The sequence below is a fragment of the Podarcis liolepis genome (genome assembly GCF_965112155.1).
Source record: "Podarcis liolepis genome assembly, chromosome: 4".
In the NCBI taxonomy this organism is placed as follows: domain Eukaryota; kingdom Metazoa; phylum Chordata; class Lepidosauria; order Squamata; family Lacertidae; genus Podarcis; species Podarcis liolepis.
The window spans coordinates 32521362-32539931 of record NC_139558.1 but is presented as its reverse complement, the minus strand read 5'-3'; the positions used below and the strand labels follow the sequence as shown (position 1 = coordinate 32539931).

General features: G+C 45.6%; 1 protein-coding gene across 1 annotated transcript in view; it reads right to left on the bottom strand.

Moving 5' to 3' along the window:
- LONRF2 (LON peptidase N-terminal domain and ring finger 2) overlaps positions 1-17976 on the bottom strand; it is a 39804-nt gene extending 21828 nt beyond the window's left edge. The window contains exon 1 of the mRNA XM_083501715.1: positions 16773-17976. Within this exon, the coding sequence (XP_083357841.1) occupies positions 16773-17553 (781 nt within the window). The 5' untranslated portion in view covers positions 17554-17976. The remainder of the gene's footprint in view (positions 1-16772) is intronic.
- Between the last annotated feature and the right edge of the window lie 594 nt (positions 17977-18570).

The window sequence follows — 18570 nt, the reverse complement described above, 5'->3', positions numbered from 1 at the left end:
ACTTAATTCGTTCTGGAGGTCTGTTCTTAACCTGACACTGTTCTCAACCTGAAGCACCACTTTAGTTAATGGGGCCTCCTGCTGCCACCGCGCCTCCGGAGCACGATTTCTGTTCTCATCCTGAAGCAAAGTTCTTAACCTGAAGCACTATTTCTGGGTTAGCGGAGTCTGTAACCTGAAGCGTATGTAACCCAAGGTACCACTGTATGTCTGAAGCGAATCCTCACTTTATTCTGCACAGAGCACGCTGACATCCTGCCAATTTCACAAAATGCTGTGCAGAGAGAGATTCTGCCCTGGGTGGGTCAGGATTGCTCCTAAACCCATTTGCTGGCAGAGCCCAATGCCAGGCTTGCAGGAAATAATCACACTGGAAGCAGCAAAAGGAGACTGCTGGGGCCCTTACAGCACAAGGAGGGAAACTGGGCAAAGTTGTTGGTTTGTTGTTGTTTGCAAGGAACAGGGTGGCGTGCGAGTAGAAAACTCACATCTCTACATGCCAGTTCTAGGGTTGCCCCAACCAACAATGACAAAACTCTAGGTCTGCAAAAGGAGTAGTCCAAGTAAAAATGGAACACAGATCTCAGTTTATTTGAGGAGGGATCATAGCTGAGTAGGAGAGCATCTGCTTTACATGTGGAAGGTCCCAAGTTCAATTCCTGGCATCTCCAGTTAAAAGGGATCACATAACAGGTGCTGGAAGACCTCTGCATGTTCACAGAACGATGCAGCTATTATTGTGAGTTTGACTTCGCTTGCCGAAGAATTGATGCTTTTGAATTATGGTGCTGGAGGAGACTCCTGAGAGTCCCATGGACTGCAAGAAGATCAAACGTATCCATTCTGAAGGAAATCAGCCCTGAGTGCTCACTGGAAGGACAGATCGTGAAGCTGAGACTCCAATACTTTGGCCACCTCATGAGAAGACTCCCTGGAAAAGCCCTGATGTTGGGAAAGATGGAGGGCACAAGGAGAAGGGGACGACAGAGGGTGAGATGGTTGGACAGTGTTCTCGAAGCTACCAGCATGAGTTTGACCAAACTGCGGGAGGCAGTGGAAGACAGGAGTGCCTGGCGTGCTCTGGTCCATGGGGTCACGAAGAGTCAGACACGACTAAACAACAACAACAACAAATTGGTTGACAGTTTTGTTCTCTCTTACTGGAATTAGTTCCAGTGTATAGGATATTACTGATGTAGAGGATACAGTGGATATACTGGGATTCATGATTGCACTGTGACTTTCTAGAATAAGTAAGGAATGTTTTCACAACATTTCAAGGGCATCTTTAAATAGAACTCTATTTAATTCCCATTACTACAGCGCAAGAAGAAAACTAGATTTAAGAACCAATAAAACTGGTGCAAGGCTTATTCAGGGAATGGTATTACTAATTATTAATGCAGAACAGAGTGAAGTAAATTTAACATTTCATTTTTACTGCATTCAGCCTAAAAAAAGTACTGCATTTATCCCTAAAATATTGCCAGCGTTGAATAATCTTCACCACCACTACAAATTTTCAGAGTTATAAAAGGGAGTTGCAAAAAATATACCAGTTTATGCATCTGCAAGGTACATCTAAGTGCAACTAAAAATGAATGTTGTCTGTTATAGCAGGAATGCAAATAAAAAAACATTACTGCAGCTTACAGTGAAATAATTAAAAGTATAGGTGACATCATCGTAACACTTGGAATAGGGCAAAAATTCAAAGCAGGGGTGTTTAACCACAATAGACAGAATTAAGGTGAGCACAGCCTGCTGCAAGGAAACTTTCCCAACATGATTCTGTTTGCACCCTGCTCACCCAGGGGAATGCTAGGTGATGGAGGGCTCACTTTATGGTAGAAGTCCAAAATCTTAGGCTAGTGTCCTTTTCCTCCATGGAATCATAGGGGTTGAACTACAACTTCCCACTATTCCCAGCATAAAAAAGAAATTAGCAACATCCATGCCTTGCCATAGTCTTTCCCTCATACTAGAAAAAACACTGCAGACTTCTCTCAATTAAGGGATCCCTTCACTGGGCAGGCCATTATTAGCAGGATGGGAAAGAGGGAATCAAGTCCTTTGAAGGACCAGGAGTTCAATAAGTAACTTCCAAGGACATTATTTTTTAATTTTTTAAAGGGAGAATTAGAACCAGCAATAATAACTTTTATATGAGCTCAGCAACTTCTGATGGAAGTAGAGCTGCCACACTTCAAATCAGCTGGAGCTTGAAAACTAGTTCAAGGCTAGGTTGAAGAGCACTGCATTACAGTAGCCCAGAGGTGTTGCTACCAGGGGCATGCCAAACATCTAGTTGTGTAGTATCTAGGTCGATGTGATGCAGACAGCTGTGTGCTACTCAAAAGCTGGAAGAACACATTACTGGTCATGGCTGCCATTTGGGCATCATGAAACAGCTACAGGTTCCCAAGGTGCACATTTGTTCTTTATTTTTTTGAATAACGAAGTTGAATTTATTCGGACATGTTACAGGACTACAGGAAATCAAGATTCGAGGAATCTGAGGACTCTGATTCTGAAGCCTCGTTCCACCGATATGTTTGTTCTTTATTTAATTGAAAGGAGACTTCCATTTAAGAAAAGGCCCGCCGCCCAGCATCAACAGGTCCATCTTATCTGACTGAACTTTAGTTTTCCCACTTTTATTCAGTTCATTATGAATCTTATTCATGGAAGACCCTGCCAGCCTGGATATAGAAGGAAATCCCTAGAAGACTCCATGAAGCTGTCTCACTTGAGTGTTAAGAAGCACAGGCAGAACCTTGAGAAACGGCACAGGATTGTCTCCCACAAGAAATGGAAATACCACCTTCAGGAACTGCCCTGCAAGGTAGGTACAGAAACATTGCAACCGAGTGCCACCTCTTGGCAATCCTCAACATTCCAGAAAGACAATCACTGCCACTGATATCAAAAGCAGAGATCAAAAGTAATCAGCTTTCCCCCACTCAAGCAGGTAGTAGTAATCCACCTACGATAAAGGAGTAATTAAAGGCTCGCCAACTCCAGATAATCCCATCTCACCCAATACAGAAAAATCCCATCCAGCGCAGCTTCGGCATCGCTCTGGGACCCTTTCTGGGGGCTGGGGTCGGGGGAAGCTCGGGCTTCCCCCGCCCCCAGCCGCGCAAGCTCCCAGAGCTGGGCTCCCACGGCTTGCGGAGAGCTGCCTGTTCTGGGGGCTGGGGTCAGGGGAAGCTCGGGCCTGGGGGGGGAAATAATTTTTTTCCTTTATTCCCCCCCCCAATCTAGGTGCGTCCTATGGGCCGGTGCGTCCTATAGGGCGAAAAATACGGTATATTGGGACAAAGCCCACACTTGTCATGGGGTTCCTGGGTTTGTTGAGACTCACCAGTTAAGGAGGTCTCAAATGGAGATAGAAGTCTCCCCATATCCACAACCTGGGACATATCCAGCAATGTTCTGTCAAGCTCCATCAGGGAGACCAAGAGGCAATCAGTACACTGACTGGAAGGCCTATTCTGTCCCAAGCTTCCCCTCTAATGGAATGTCTTTTGTAACCAGAAAGAATAAATAGTTCAGTAATATATAATCAGGTGGCCAGTTGCATTTCCTTCACCTGTTGTGTTTACTTGTGATTAAAGCATCATTAGGAGTCCTTTAATTATATGTTGCACAACCAGCCTCTGCTGTTAACAAGGAGAACAGTCATTCTAGAGCTGCTCTCTAAGTTCATTCTGTATAGTCCATTCCTGTCTGCCCTACATTAACCTTCTCCTGTCCCAGAAGCAAACATGTTTTTTCAGCAGTATTTATCAACTGCTAAAAATTCTGCTAAATGCTGGCTACAATCTTATAATCGCAAAACAAAGGGAAACGTAAAAGTAGAAGCACAGAACTCAGGAGCTGCAAACTAGAAAGCCAGCCATCAAACATGTTCTCTATCTGCCAAATGCTTCCACAAAGGCACATGTCTGTCCAGAAATAACAGCCTATCACTTAAGTCAGGATGGGAAGTACAGTAGGAAATGGCTAACCTTCTATGTGAGCAAGATAAAAGAAATTCACCTGGGGTGCATTGAAGTCATGTCAAGGCTTTGGGATATACTACTCTTGGATTTCATAGAAACATTAGCTAATTATTGTAGTAGATTCATCGAGTGTGGAATCTATTTCCCATTTAAATGAGTGGTAACATTCCTAGCTACCTTTAACAGATGACGGTTGAGCCATATGCATACAATTTTATTTTATTTTAAACCAACGTAAAAATGCAATACAGCTTCATAAAGATCAGAGCTACTGACAGTCTCTAGGTAACCACAACTCCCACTGCGTGATATTTCTTCTGTGCACGTGTACTCAGTGGAAGAGCGGATTTCAGAGATGGCAAATTTGATGCTTTTCAAAAGGAGTGGGATGATCAGTTCTTTTTCTAAAGGTTGCATCGACCGCGTTTTAAAACACCAGACACATTTGTCTGCTTCTCGGTCACGTTGAGGCAGTATAACAAAACATTTTAAGCTCTGATTATCACTTCTTTTTTATGTGAAATCTGGCAGGCTCATTATTATTATTATTATTATTATTATTATTATTATTATTATTATTATTTTGTGAGGCAGAGGAGGAATGAGCGAGAGGCAAACCCCCAATTGTCTACCTAAACCTACCTTGTATTAAAGCAGAAATTAAATATTTTGTTCAAAGTGGATTGCTCCAGCCAGTTGGACAAGCAGCGCTGAAGACAGCATCTGTAGGCCTGGCCCTGAAAAGATTACGAAAGCCTGAACTAAGACCTAGGAAAAGACACAACATGCTTGCTGGGTCAGTGAATGCCTGTAGTCCAAAAGGCATGTGGGACATCTTTTCATTGCCACGTGAACCATGTTTGCATACACGTTATCAAGGGAAGCTAGGGAAAGAAAAACAAACTTACATAAGCACTTCCAGCTTCTGAGTTATATTTTAACCAATTATTTAAGGGAAAACCAAAAAACAACAACCCCAAAACGCTCTTTCAGTTATCCTTGCTCTGTTTTGTTGTGAAAAAGAAAGAGGAAGGAGGAAAAGGGAGAGATGGCCAGATAAAAACGCTGTGAATATACAGTGGTACCTTGCGTTAAGTACTTATTTTGTTCCGGAGGTCCGTTCTTAACCTGAAACTATTCTTAACCTGAAGCACCACTTTAGCTAATGGGGCCTCCTGCTACTGCGCCACCGGAGCACGATTTCTGTTCTTATCCTGAAGCAAAGTTCTTAACCTGAAGCACTATTTCTGGGTTAGCGGAGTCTGTAACCTGAAGCGTATGCAACTTGAGGTACCACTGTAATATAATTTTCCATCCATGCCCCAATCGTGAAACAGCAGAAACCATTCACAACGATAGGGCAGTGGCACAGTGATTTGCTTTTTTCAACCCTCAGTTTTGAAGCGTGCCAACGAAGTGTCTGGCCCAACAACATGTGAGAACATATGGCGCAGGCTGTCCACTGGAAAAGAAGACTCCACACCATTAACTTCAGCTGGGAAGCTGCATAATTCCAGTCAAAGTATTTGTCTGTCGGTCTGACATTGTCTACTTGGATTACCAGCAGCTCTCCGCTGGCATAGGGAGAGGAGTCTTTCCTATCTCCTGCTCCCTGATTCCTTTAACTGGCGACAGCAGGGGCTGAACCTGGGACATTCTGCATGCAATACACATGCTCTACCCACTGAACTATGCTGCCTCCACCAATGGTTCCCGGGGGTTAGTTCTTGTACCTCGGCCCTATATACCTGAAGAAGCATCTCCATGTGCTGAGGTCCAGCTCCGAGGGCCTTCTGGTGGTTTCCCTCACTGTGAGGTTACAGGGAACCAGGCAGAGGGCCTTCTCGGTAGTGGTGCCTGCCCTGTGGAACGCCCTCCTATCAGATGTTAAGGAAATAAGCAACTATCTGACTTTTAGAAGACATCTGAAGGCAGCCCTGTATAGGGACTTTTTTTAATGTGTAATGTTTTATTATGTTTTTGTATCTGTTGGAAGCTGCCCAGAGTGGCTGGGACAACCTGGTCAGATGGGTGGAATGCAAATAAAACAACAACAACAACAACAACAACAACAACAACAACAACAACACTGACTCATGGGCTTAAGGAACAAAATCCTAAGGGATCCCCATTTTGGGAAAAGCAGTATTTGTATTATGCGGTAGCTCTAGAGGGTTTTCTACCCCTAAACATTTTGTGAATCTTTGTACTTTTGTCCATTTACTGTATTTATTTTCCCCGATTTGAACTATAAAATGGTGATTCTCCTGAGACAAAATGAGAGTACCTCTAAACATTTTTTTTTTTAGAAAAAAAGCACTGGGTAGAACAAATTGCTTTGAATCATACTTGCTTTGATGGCTTTGATACCTGCCATCACTGAAAATTACCAAGCATTTATTTTAACACATTTATATCCCACCTTCCCATGACTAACAAATGATTGAAATAAAACCACACAAGGTCACATAAATCTCCCCATCACTCTAACCTAGGTAAAACATGTGTTCATATAAGATTACAAAGATAGTCACCTTACGGACACACTGTTAAGACAATATTCATGGAAGACATTTTTCTCGACAACAAGTGATCACCAAAGAAGACAAAAATTAGACGATGTGGAAATGTAGCAGAACTTTTCCTGCTATCAGCAATAGTGATGGGCACATTATCTCTGGGACATGCCAGCTCTATCATGTATTTAACAATAAGTCTCTTTCCAATGGTAATTGAAACACTCTATTCCAAATGGCTTGACACGGGGTTTTGTTTTTGTATCTGTATTAATTACCAAACAGCTGCAATAAACCGTTTATTCAGCTGCACGTGATCTGCAGGAAGCTGGCAGCTTAGTGCAAACCAGCAATGGGCATATTAAAAGAGGTCACGAAGTTGCTGAGAGCTAACAAGAGCTGAAAGGAACAAAACCTTCAAGAAAACCAACATTACATTCCTTTATCCCATATACTTCTACCTCCAAGAAAGTGTGTGTAGGATTGCAGCTTTAGTGTGTTCCTAGCTTTAGAAGCAACATGTAGGAAGCGAACCAAGCAGTTAACACAAAAGAAGAAGAAAAAGACCATATTCAGGAAGAAGAGGAAGAGAGAGAAAAGGCGCAATAGTGGTTGACTTAAACTTAGGCACATAACACAATGCAACGCTGAGAAAATTGCATGGCATTAGCTGATAGAGATAGCTTCTTCCCACTTCTGCATGTAGTCATAAAATCATAAGAGTTCAATACTGAATAAGCTAGGGTTATGACTTCCTTGCTATTAGTGCACAGAATTTAGATAGTGTTATTTCAACTGTTACACAGTCCTGCAAGGTTGGCTTGCTATTGCCATCCTGAAAGGGGCTGAGAGCGAAAGCTGCAATATTGCCACCTGGTGAATTCATTGCAGAGGTGAAATTTCAAGCAAGGACTTTCCAATTCAGAAATTTAGCCATGAAGCTACAATAGCTCAACCTTCCAAAACATTTCAGCAATTTCCCCGCCCCCCCCCCTCCGCTTTTAAAAAACTGAACAGAGTTTTTGGAGCTCCAGAGATTGCACCGCACCACATGCTTGTATTGGCCTTTTTTATTTATTAAAAAAAGGTCATTATATGGGAAAAACATAGTAGCGTCCATATGGGTACCACCGTGCTCGACTATGCAGGGAAATGTTTATTTATTACTGTCAGAAGGAAAATGAACTGACAGCTGAAATTGGAAAGTCACCTTAAGCAGAACCACCACCCTGCACTGAACACCCAGCATCCGGCCAATTTTAGCTCAACCTTTAACATCTGAGCAAAATCGACAAGGCAATCCAGTGAAGAGTACATTGAGTTGAATGTCTCTTTGTTCACATTAAGAAAGAAACCAACCACTTGCTTGCACCTCTAATTTTCTCCTGTCTACCTCCACTACTATTTTTAGCAAGCGCTCCAAACAGAGCATAATCTACGCACACATTTCCCCAAAAACACACAGGAAGAGAGGAAAGGAAATGTCGCTTCTGAACTATATTACACATGCACCTTTAGTCCAATATATTTCAGAGCTTCCGGGTGGTATTAATTAAATTTGGCTTTGCATGTTCCTTGGTGCTCTTCTTACCTCAAATAACGGTGTCAACAATATAAAAGCAAAGTTACAGTCAAAAGTCACCTCCTAAAGTAGTTCACACACTGAGACACTTAAACCAGACTGGGTTGGGGGGGTGGAATCTAAGAAAACAGAGTTATTTGCTACTGCAGCACAGGAATGCCTGCTGAGATACACAATGAAGGTCCAAGCTACAAAAAGCTATCTAGGAATATAATAGCAGGGGGCCTATTTATAGCAATTTAAGTTGGGCAAAAAAAATCTTTTTTAAAAAAAAAACCTCAGCAATTTCCCTTGTACTATCAGGCAATCCTAGTACATTTATCCATTCAAATAACTTCTGTGAATCATGCCAGTTACAATGCCAGGAGTGTCCCTGCAGAACTGGCATTATCTTATTTCAAATTCTAAAAGCAGGGCCTGTTCTTTTGTTGTCTAGCATTGTTGGGGGAGGAGAAGAGAAGCCTCATTATACTGCTCTTCAGTCCTTTTTCCCCTCTCATTACACCATTTCCCCACCCCCACCCTCTTTGATTCATTTTGGATTTTAAAATCCAGCATCTAAGAACTACCTTCAATCAGGTGTCATTTCTGTTCTCTTTTTCTAAAATAAAAATGGCTCTCTCTTTTTTTACTGCCCCACATTACTCAAAATTACATATAGGCTAATACTGGAAGGAAATGCCATTTGGGAGGAGTTCTACAAAAAAAAAAATCACTGCACAATAGTAGCCTGTCACAAATTACACAGGAAAAGAAACAGAAAGACAGAAAAGAACAGAAAGACAGAAAAAGAAAGAAAGATCTGCTGGTGCTTCTGGAACAATCTAGAACAGGGGTAGGCAACTTAAGGCCCGGAAGCCGGATACGGTCCAATTCTCAATCCGGCCCGCGTGTTTTTACATGAGTAGAATGTGTGCTTTTATTTAAAATACATCTCTGGGTTATTTGTGGGGCATAGGAATTCGTTCATGTTTCACTCCCAAAATATAGTCCGGCCGACCACATGGTCTGAGGGACGGTGGACCAGCCCATGGCTGAAAAGGTTGCTGACCCCGATCTAGAATTACTAAGTCACCCTACTAAATCCCACTTAAGAACTCGTTCAAACATTAGTAACCAGTATGCAACTAGTTGCTGAAGCTCCCTCTACTTGCCAGTCATTTAGGGATGCCTCAACTTAGATAATCTCTGTTGCTATGAGGATTTTTCTCTTTCTATAGTTTTTGCACCAAGATCATCTTCAGGGTGCTGATCTTTAATTTCCAGCAATCCCTACCTGGATTTCTTTTGCAACCTCCACTTTCTCATTTGCTCATTCCAGCCCTCTTGTTTCCTTTCTCACCTTGGTGTTTCCTGTCATACATGGAACTGAATTCCAGTTATTCCATCAGTCTAATGCTTCCCACTACAAATCCCCCTTCCCTGCAAAACAGAGCATGTTTAGGATCAGTGCAACCAAATCATCACCCCAATATTCATTCGTACTCCTTTCCCTATCGTTTTGTGAAGCCCTGTCCTTATTTCCATGATGGGATCTCTCCACCTTGATGGTCCAAACAGCACCAAATAGGATGCAAGAACTTAAGAACTAAAATACTGTAGTACAGAACAGCACGACACTTGCATGGTTTCCCCTAACATCTCTTTATGTTTTTCTCTTTGAATGCAGAACCCTGGGAACAGGCTTTCATAACCTCACTGGTTTCTATTAAGATGAAGATTTGAGCAGAACAGAACTCTTACAAGGAGGATGGCTTAGAAGAACCCGCCCCTCCGAAAGGAGGAGAAACTATCCTTGGAGGTAAACATCCTCTTATCACCAGCTGTATTTAAATCTTTTTGCAACAGAAAGACCTTATGGTGCTTGTACAGGCATGTACAATGCTAATAAAAATGGCCTTAGGCAGGGTGCATATAACCCCAAAGTAAGCTTGCATTTTCCTGCCAAGTGCTGGGAAAACTTTTATTCCAGACTTCTGTGCCTGTTCTGAAATCCAAAGGTAGAAGTGGAAGGCTTCTGCTCCCCACTTCACAAAGAAACGCAAACCAAGAGCTTGCCACACACCTCGCGATAAACTACCACTTGGTTGGTTGGTAAAGGGCTGTCACCACTGGTTTTCTCAGACTTGCATTTTTCAAATTCCCCACAAAATGCTTAATTGTGTTACCACAAAAGCAACGCCACATCGCTTGCAAGGAGTGCTGACCCAACTCCTTATGTGAATTTTGAAGCAGGCCAGAAACTGGACTATTCTTCAACTAAAGAGGCCTCCCTGTGCTCTGAGCTTGCAAAGAAGAAGGATTAAGAATGACACCGCTTCTGCGCACTGATACAGGTTTCATTTTGGGTCCTTTTCCAGGTGCTACGTTGCATTTCTAGATATATTCCTAATGTGTTTTAAGCGTGCACCTAAATTTGTAATGGGGTGGGTGGCAGGGAACATAACAGATGTATCTCTGCAAACACAGAGGTGTTGTGCAGGTACACGTGTTAAGCAAGCTGAGACCAACTGCCACCCCCTGTTGAGTGTACACTTGATGACACACTCCACTTCGCTTGTGCACAATGTGTGGAACCCCAATCTAGCCACCAGCATACAGTCTGACATAAAGCTCCCCCGCCCCTCAAAATGAAGGGGGGGAAAGCAATGTATGCTTCTTGTTAGCTTATCCAAGCTGTCTGAGGCTTGTTCCATATTGCGATTTGTTGCCCACAAGCCAGCAAAGGTTGGCAGCTTTGATTTAAACCACTGCAAGTTATTTTAGTGATCAAGCCACCATTTTGCCACGCAGAAATGTGAAGGAATGGTTCTAATGTGCCTCTGACTGCCTATTGTCTCAGAGTAGAAACATCAACACATTTTACATAAGGCTCTTTTCGTCACAGACCAGGGAAAAGGCTTTTCTAGAAATGCTGCAGGATGAGTCATAAACTGCAAGGCAGTAAAGCATTTCACTGTTGATAACTTGATGCAGTGTGATTAAGCCAGGCTTTGTTTTCCTTTTTGTTCCATTTACCAGGCTGCTATCTCGCCCATTTTAAAGTATAGGCTTGTCTGAGATGCAGCTAGGCTATGTATGTGTAGTAGGAAGTTGTTTATGTATGTCACTGACCTTCTGTACACAAGATAGCTCTAATCTTATGATAGACACACAGAGAGAGAGCTTATTCACCTTGTCTAACTGACGTATGTTTAGGAAAGGCGTAACTTCAGTTAGAGGTCAAAATCTCACCAACTTCCCTGAAATCCATCTTTCCCCACTGGAGTTCCAGTGACTAACTTCCTGTTTTACCCTCTTTACCCCTTTGCAAATACTTATTTACAGCTTGTTCAACATACTCGCAGAAGAGAACTCGACTATTGGAAGGCAACTGCAATTTTGTGGTCGTTCCTACTGATGATGGTCTCTGCAGAGCCATAGCTAGGGGTGGGGTGGGGTGTCTAGCCAGGGTTTAAACCCCTGGGTGAAGCTGCCAGAGGGGTGCCATTGAGGCTCCCAGCATGTCTGGGCTTCAGCCAGAGAGGAAGATGAAAAAGTGATGGCAGCCTTCCTTTCCCTTTACCCATGAAGCTGAATAATAAATAAATAAACAAATAAAAATAATTTATTATTTATACCCCACCCATCTGGCTGAGTTTCCCCAGCCACTCTGGGTGGCTTCCAATCAAGTGTTAAAAACAATACAGAATTAAATATAAAAAACCTCCTTAAACAGGGCTGCCTTCAGATGTCTTTTAAAGAGAAGATAGCTGCTTATTTCCTTCACATCTGAAGGGAGGGTGTTCCACAGGGCGGGCGCCACTACCGAGAAGGCCCTCTGTCTGGTTCCCTGTAACCTCACTTCTCGCAATGAGGGAACCACCAGAAGGCCCTCGGCGCTGGATCTCAGTGTCCGGGCTGGGGGTGGAGGATGGGGGTGGAGACGCTCCTTCAGGTATACAGGACCAAGGCCGTTTAGGGCTTTAAAGGTCAGCACCAACACTTTGAATTGTGCTTGGAAACAACACACTGCAGGGAAAGGGAGAGTTGGAAAATCTGAAGAGGCTGTGTGGCTCTCCCCAGTGAAGCAGAAGATAGGATCCCCTGTGGGTTTGCTCAGGTTTGAGAAAGAAATTCTGGAGGGGCAGGAAGCTGAGGAAGAGAATTAGATGGACTAGATCAGGGGTCTGCAACCCGCGGCTCCGGAGCCGCATGTGGCTCTTTTACACCTTTGCCGCGGCTCCGGGGCGGATACAAGCGAGGGGAGGAGGCGCATTGTGCGCCCCAACACTCCCCACTGTGGCGGGCGCTGTACTGGCTGTGACATCGCATCGGGGTGTGCGTGCGTTAGTCACGCACCGTCCCGACGTCACCTTCCCGCCTGCCCGCTACATTGTAAGGGGCATGTACTCTAGTCACTGCATTGAAAGGGGGCATGTTCGCTGGTCACTGTTTTGAAGGGGAGTGAACAACACACACACACACACACACACACACACACACACACACACAGAGGTAACTTGTTAATTTAACGTTTATTTCTATGAGGAGGAGTAATTCTGAGGGGTCAAACAAAGAAATAATAAAAAAGGGACAACAAAGTTATTTTTATAATGACTAGTTTTGTGGCTCCCAGTTTTTTTTCCTTCGGAAACGGGTCCAAGTGGCTCTTTTTGTCTTAAAGGTTGCAGACCCCTGGACTAGATGAACCTTGGGGTCCTTTCCAGCTCTACATTTATATAATTTTATGATCTCTTCCGAACTTTGAATGTGTTGAGTCATTTTACAGTTGAGTCATTTTACAGACTATACATGATCTACACACAGGAAAATAAGGGGTGTGTGAGCATTTTCCCTGCCAGAGCCAGTTCCCTGGCAAGCTCTGGTATCTTCCTCACTTTTACAAACACTTCTAGCAAAAAAAGCTGTTATGGCTCCATACTTCTAGCGCAGCCTCAAACTACAGTAAGAACTACTAAAATAGCCAAAGCATTTGCGTAGTTCCAGAATCAAACTTTCAGCTGCATTTATGTGCTGAACACGCCACTCAATATTAAAAATACAGATCCAAGTAGCCTTAGGTGTGTTATCAATCCTCTGGCAAAACAATATTTTAATTTTTTTAATATTAATATTTTAAATATTAAGTATTAATATTTTAAAACCCTTTAACAACCCATTGTGCATTATGACTGCAAGTATTTAGGTACTGTTTCACTGTCCATATAAGCACTGGGAGAGTGAGAATACGAGTTTTTAAAAATCTCCCTAAACCTGAGCTAAATGCTTTCCAGTTTGAGATGGGCCCAAGAAGGATCACAGAAATCAAGCTTTCCCAGGGGAAATTCTATTTGGGGGGATAATGATCTGTGTTAGGTTTTAACCAAGTACTTTTCAAAAATTTATCCCAAAAGTTTTATTCTTAAAAAAACAACCTCACAACTCATTACAAAACTGAAAAATGCAGCATTGCTTTAACGCTTGCGAGAGAAAGAACTTCTCCATGGTTAAGTTGACAATGACAAAGGAGGCACAGCTAGGTAAATCAATTCCACTGATTTGTTTTACTGGGTTAAAAAGAGGGCACTTTGGTATCACAATACAGAGATAATTCAAGATGCAGAAACGTACAATTACAGAAACTTTCCTCATATCAGAATGTGTTTTCCAATGAAACAATGAGGCATGAAACAAATGTAGTTTTGCTGCTTGACATGACAAAGGGAAGACAATTTCAGCTCCAATGGTTCTCTCTATTATTACAGGTATGGGAAGCCTCTGGCCGTCCAAATGTTGCTGAACTACAACACCCATTGGTCCCAGTAAGCACAGCCAATGGTCAAGAATGATGGGAGCTGCAGAGGTCAGCAACATCTGCAGAGCCGAAGGTTGCCAACACCTGCTCTACTTGGGAAGGTTTTCGTTTGTTATGTCTAAACAGTTGCATGTAACGATAGCAAAATAACGACTGAAAAAGGAAGGAAAAACACATTTCCCTATATACAAGCTCAGTTCCCAGCCCATTGAAGTCACCAAGAAAGGCCCAGCTCCAAAAACTTTGAAACAGCCTATCAGAAGAGAACCAACAGTACGCCTCCCTACTGGCATTTCAAAAGGTCAGGATGACCTGTGAAAATTTACACTACATCAAGCATACACAGCCAAACCTGGAACCATGGCATTCCAGAGTGTTCCAGACCCTCTGATTCATGCATTAATTCACACACACCCATATTTCTGAAATTTTAACAACAACCAGCAACAGTGAAACTTTCACTCTGCCTGTCCAAATGCACCTATTTGATGTTTCTGGAGAAATGGCTTCCTTTTCTTAAGTCACATAGATAGCAAAAAGGTTTTGAAATCCATCTATATTATGCAATCAGTTCTGGTGGTCTTACAGTAAGCATGTCAACATCTTAGGTATAAGGTTCCGAATGTGTTTAGAGAAGTCACACTCTCTTACACTGTGTTGTGATGATGAGTATTCAGGGAAACAATATTATGCAATTCTGATGTTGCTCCCAGCAAGTACACAGAATCTATTCTCAAATTCTCGCTAATTTGTAGATGAAAATGGAACGTTGTAAATTCTTTGTTTTTTAAAAAAATAAGTCCTCCATCTCCCACCATGAACAAATGAACAACACACAGATAATCTGCAGGGTGCCCAACTGCGTATCCATAAGTTCTGTGGATACAGTAGCTGCTGCAAGTTTTGCTTTGAATTGTAAGGAAGTCCCTGAGGTAAGAAAAGTCATTTATTAATTTCCCAAGGTTTGGGTAAAGACGATTGGCAATGACCTTAACCCACACTGCACATGTTTTAGAGATTCTGCCAAGCAGGAAGTGTCATTTTATATATTCCCAGCTATTTTGTGGCTAGTCAAAAGGCTGGCAGTGAAAATAGTATGTACAGTGGTGCCTCGCAAGACGAAAAGAATCCGTTCTGTGATTCTCTTCGTCTTGCGAAGCAAGCCCATTGACGGATTAGCTGATTAGCGCTATTAGCGGCTTTTAGCGGCTTATCTGCTGATCGGCTCAGCTGATAAGCGGCTTAGAAAAAGGGGGGGGGGAAACAACAGCAGGAACTCGAAAGACATGGTCATCTTGCGAAGCAAGCCCATAGGAGATTTGTTTTGCGAAGTACCTCCAAAATGGAAAACCCTTTCGTCTAGCGGGTTTTCCGTCTTGCGGGGCACCACTGTACCTACTGGGTACTGGCAGGGCAGTAGATGAAGATGTATTGCTGCATTTAGAAAAGGTATGTGACGAGGAAGGATTTGCTGTATCTTCAGGTGCACACCTTACACCCTTTCTGGGTTTCCAAGATGCTCAAAGCCCCACAAACCTCTGTGTTGACAATGTCACAAAGCATTGCCACACCTAGGCTACAATTACGTTTCAACTTTCACTATTATACAATTTAAAAACTCTCTAGAATTATTTCCCATAAAGCTGTTTTCTTACTGGTGCCTGACCCGTCAAATGGAAGTCAGAAACCAATACAAAATAAGTGGCTTTAGTTGTGCCAGAGAAAAGGAAAGCTAATTTGAAGCTCTTGAGCAGAAATCTGAGCCACAAGGCACCAGGATTGAGAAAACCATGTGGGGTATGAACTTTTCTAACTCCCAGATGAAAATCTCGATTTCTCGCAGTTGCAAAGGCCCTTAACATTCTCCACAAAGCAATGCACAGAAGATACAATATGTGTTCCGATGTCGACTATTCCCAGTATTTGCTCTCACCCCTGCCCTGGCATCAGCTGGGAAGCATCCTGGGGCTGTAACTGCCAGCCCTCAAGAGCACACCTTACCTCATTCTAATAAACCCCATGGCTGCTTCTGGTCAATGTTAACAAAAACCCAGTTTTTTTTACTGAATGGGCAAGGCAGCTGGAACCCACCTAAACAGAATTCATTTCCCACATAACTTGAGAAGTCAAATTAACCCTTTACCCAACACTCCACAGCCTATTTCCCCAATACACATGCCTTCCAAGCACTGAAACACAACTGCGCCTATGTCGCAGACCCTTCTGACCCCTAGAAATCATTTCACCATTGGACTGTCACACAGCCCAAGCACGATCACATAGCAGTTTGTAAGAACTGAACAGATTCCTGTTCTCCTTCACAAACTGCAACAGTTGGGAGGGGGGCGCCTCCCAACAGAATATTGGGATCCCCAATTGCACAGTGCCAGGAAGCACAAGCTTAGTGGGGGGGGGGTTCTTTTTTTAGAAAGTGACACACTTCCTCCCACTTTCTACACTTCACATATAGTTTGCAAAAACACCAGGCAGTGCAGAAAGCGCCACAACGCACTTTCCACCCAGGTGTTGAGAAGGGGCCCCTTATTGTCGAATTCCTTCTCATCCATGTATCAGGCAAGGCCTGGCTGCCCAGCGTTGGCAGAAACACCCACTCCTGGAAATGGCCCCCATTACACTGCGCTTTCTCCCCGTCGGGAAATCCCTAATCCGCTTCCCACATAAGGAAGGGAGCTCAGGAACGCGACTGGGCCTGTTTCTCCCCTTGTGAGCCAAAGCAACACAGGTCGGGGTTGTGGCGCAGCGCCCCCGAGCATATTGACAAGGTGTTTGCCCTTGCTGCTTCCGAAGGCGACAGGGAAGCTTTCTTCTGTGGGGAGGAGTCGGGCATGTGCGCCACGGCGAGCACTCACCAAGGTCCAGGGCCTGGTTGTACTTCTCCAGGGCGGGCGCCAGCTCCTGCCTCTCCTTCAGCGCGTCCCCTTCGGCGCCCAGCCGGCGCGCTTTGCTCTCGGCCGGGAACCACTTCTCCAGCAGGCTGCCCAAGACCACGTTGACGCGGAGACCGGCGGGGGGCTGCGCGGCCGGGGCAGAGGCAGAGGCTGGGCGCCGGGCGGCGCAGCGGGCGCACTCGCCTCCGCCGCTCTGGGCGCAGCGCTTGCAGTGGGTGTGCCCGCAGTGCAGAGTCACCGGCTCGCAGAGCAGGCGGCGGCACACCGGGCAGCCCAGCGGCTCCGGGGGTCGGCAGCAAGGCGGGTCCGCCAGCGGGTCGTCTCCCTCCGGAGCTGCGCCGCCGCCGCCAGGTCCCCGCCATGGCGGTAGGCGCAGCTCTTTGTCGCGGAGGCTGAGCGCGAAGCTCTCGGCCAGTTCGCGCAGCTCCTCGGGCCTCAGGCGGGCCAGCCTGGCGGCGGCGCTGTAAGCATCCAAAGCCTCGGCCATGCGCCCCGCGCGGGCCAGCGCGTCCCCTTGGCGGAGGCAAAGGCCCCGCTCGGGCTGCGCCAGCTCGGCCAGCTGCGAGCTCAGGATCTCCGCCGCCAGGGCGAACTGCCCGCCTCGGAAAGCCTCCTCGGCCACTTGCAACATCTCCGCGCAGGGACCGCCGCCGCCTCCTCCTCCTCCTCCTGCCGCCGACGGGGCCTGGTGGTGGTGGGCGCGCTGCTGCGCCTGCTGCCCGAGCGCGGCCCCCAGCTCCATTTTCGCCGGGTTGGCTGACTGGGTGGGTGTGGTGGTGGCGGCGAGCGCTCCTGCTATGGCTTCATCGTCGAGCTCAGCGCCTCCGCGAGGAGCAGGAAAGCGGGGAGGCGGCCCCTCGCAGCCGCCGCGCCTCGCTCAAGGAGCCTGGTGACCGCCAGGGCTGGGACGGACGCCGTTATGAAAGGGCTGCGCGGGGGGAAGGCGCGCCGCCAGCTCCGTCTGGGGCGTCCCCCGAGGAGAGCGAGCGCGTCGGGGTCAGGGGGAGGAGAGCAGGGCGGCGCTGGCCCCACTCCCGGAGCGCGCCAGCAGGCAGCTGAGACTATTCCGGGCTCAGGCGCTTATGCAACAACGAGCGGTTGTATAACTCCTTCTCCCCGGCTGAGGGCAGCACCGCCCCGCCGAGTGCCCGCCCTAGTCCCCGGCCGGGTGAGCCGAGCGCACATGCCCTTCGACAGCCGCTCCGCCCGCAGCGCACGTGTGTGTGACGGGGAGAGGCCGGCCTGCGCCTCGCAGGCTTCCGGGAAGCGGCGGCGCGGCTGGTTTTCTGTTCCTCTCCAAACTGGCTGCGTCTCCGCCTTGCTTCAGCCACAGTTCTGCGTGGAGAGGGGCGGCTTTCAGTTCTCCACAAAGGAGAACTAGGGCGAACCGTGTGGCCGTGACTCTCATTTTTAAGCCGGCAGCTCCGCATTTGCGATGCTGCCTTTTGTAAAGTTTCACAGACCGCTGTGTGTAATTTTGGCCGAGTTTGTGTTTTTTCAGCGCAGTTTCACGTGCAAGGAGAGGCCAGCAGAAATCTAAAGAGGGTTAAGAGAGGGGAAGCGCGTATATTTATATAATAACCCATCCTCCACGCCTCTCAACTGTCTGGTTGTAAGTCATACGGCTTCTTGGTATGACTGGACAAAGTCTCATCATCCATCATTCACTGTGAACCTATCACAGTGCAATCCTATGCATGTCAGATCAGAAGGAGGCATCCAGTGGGGCTTACACCAAGGGAATCTTGAACCGAAGCCT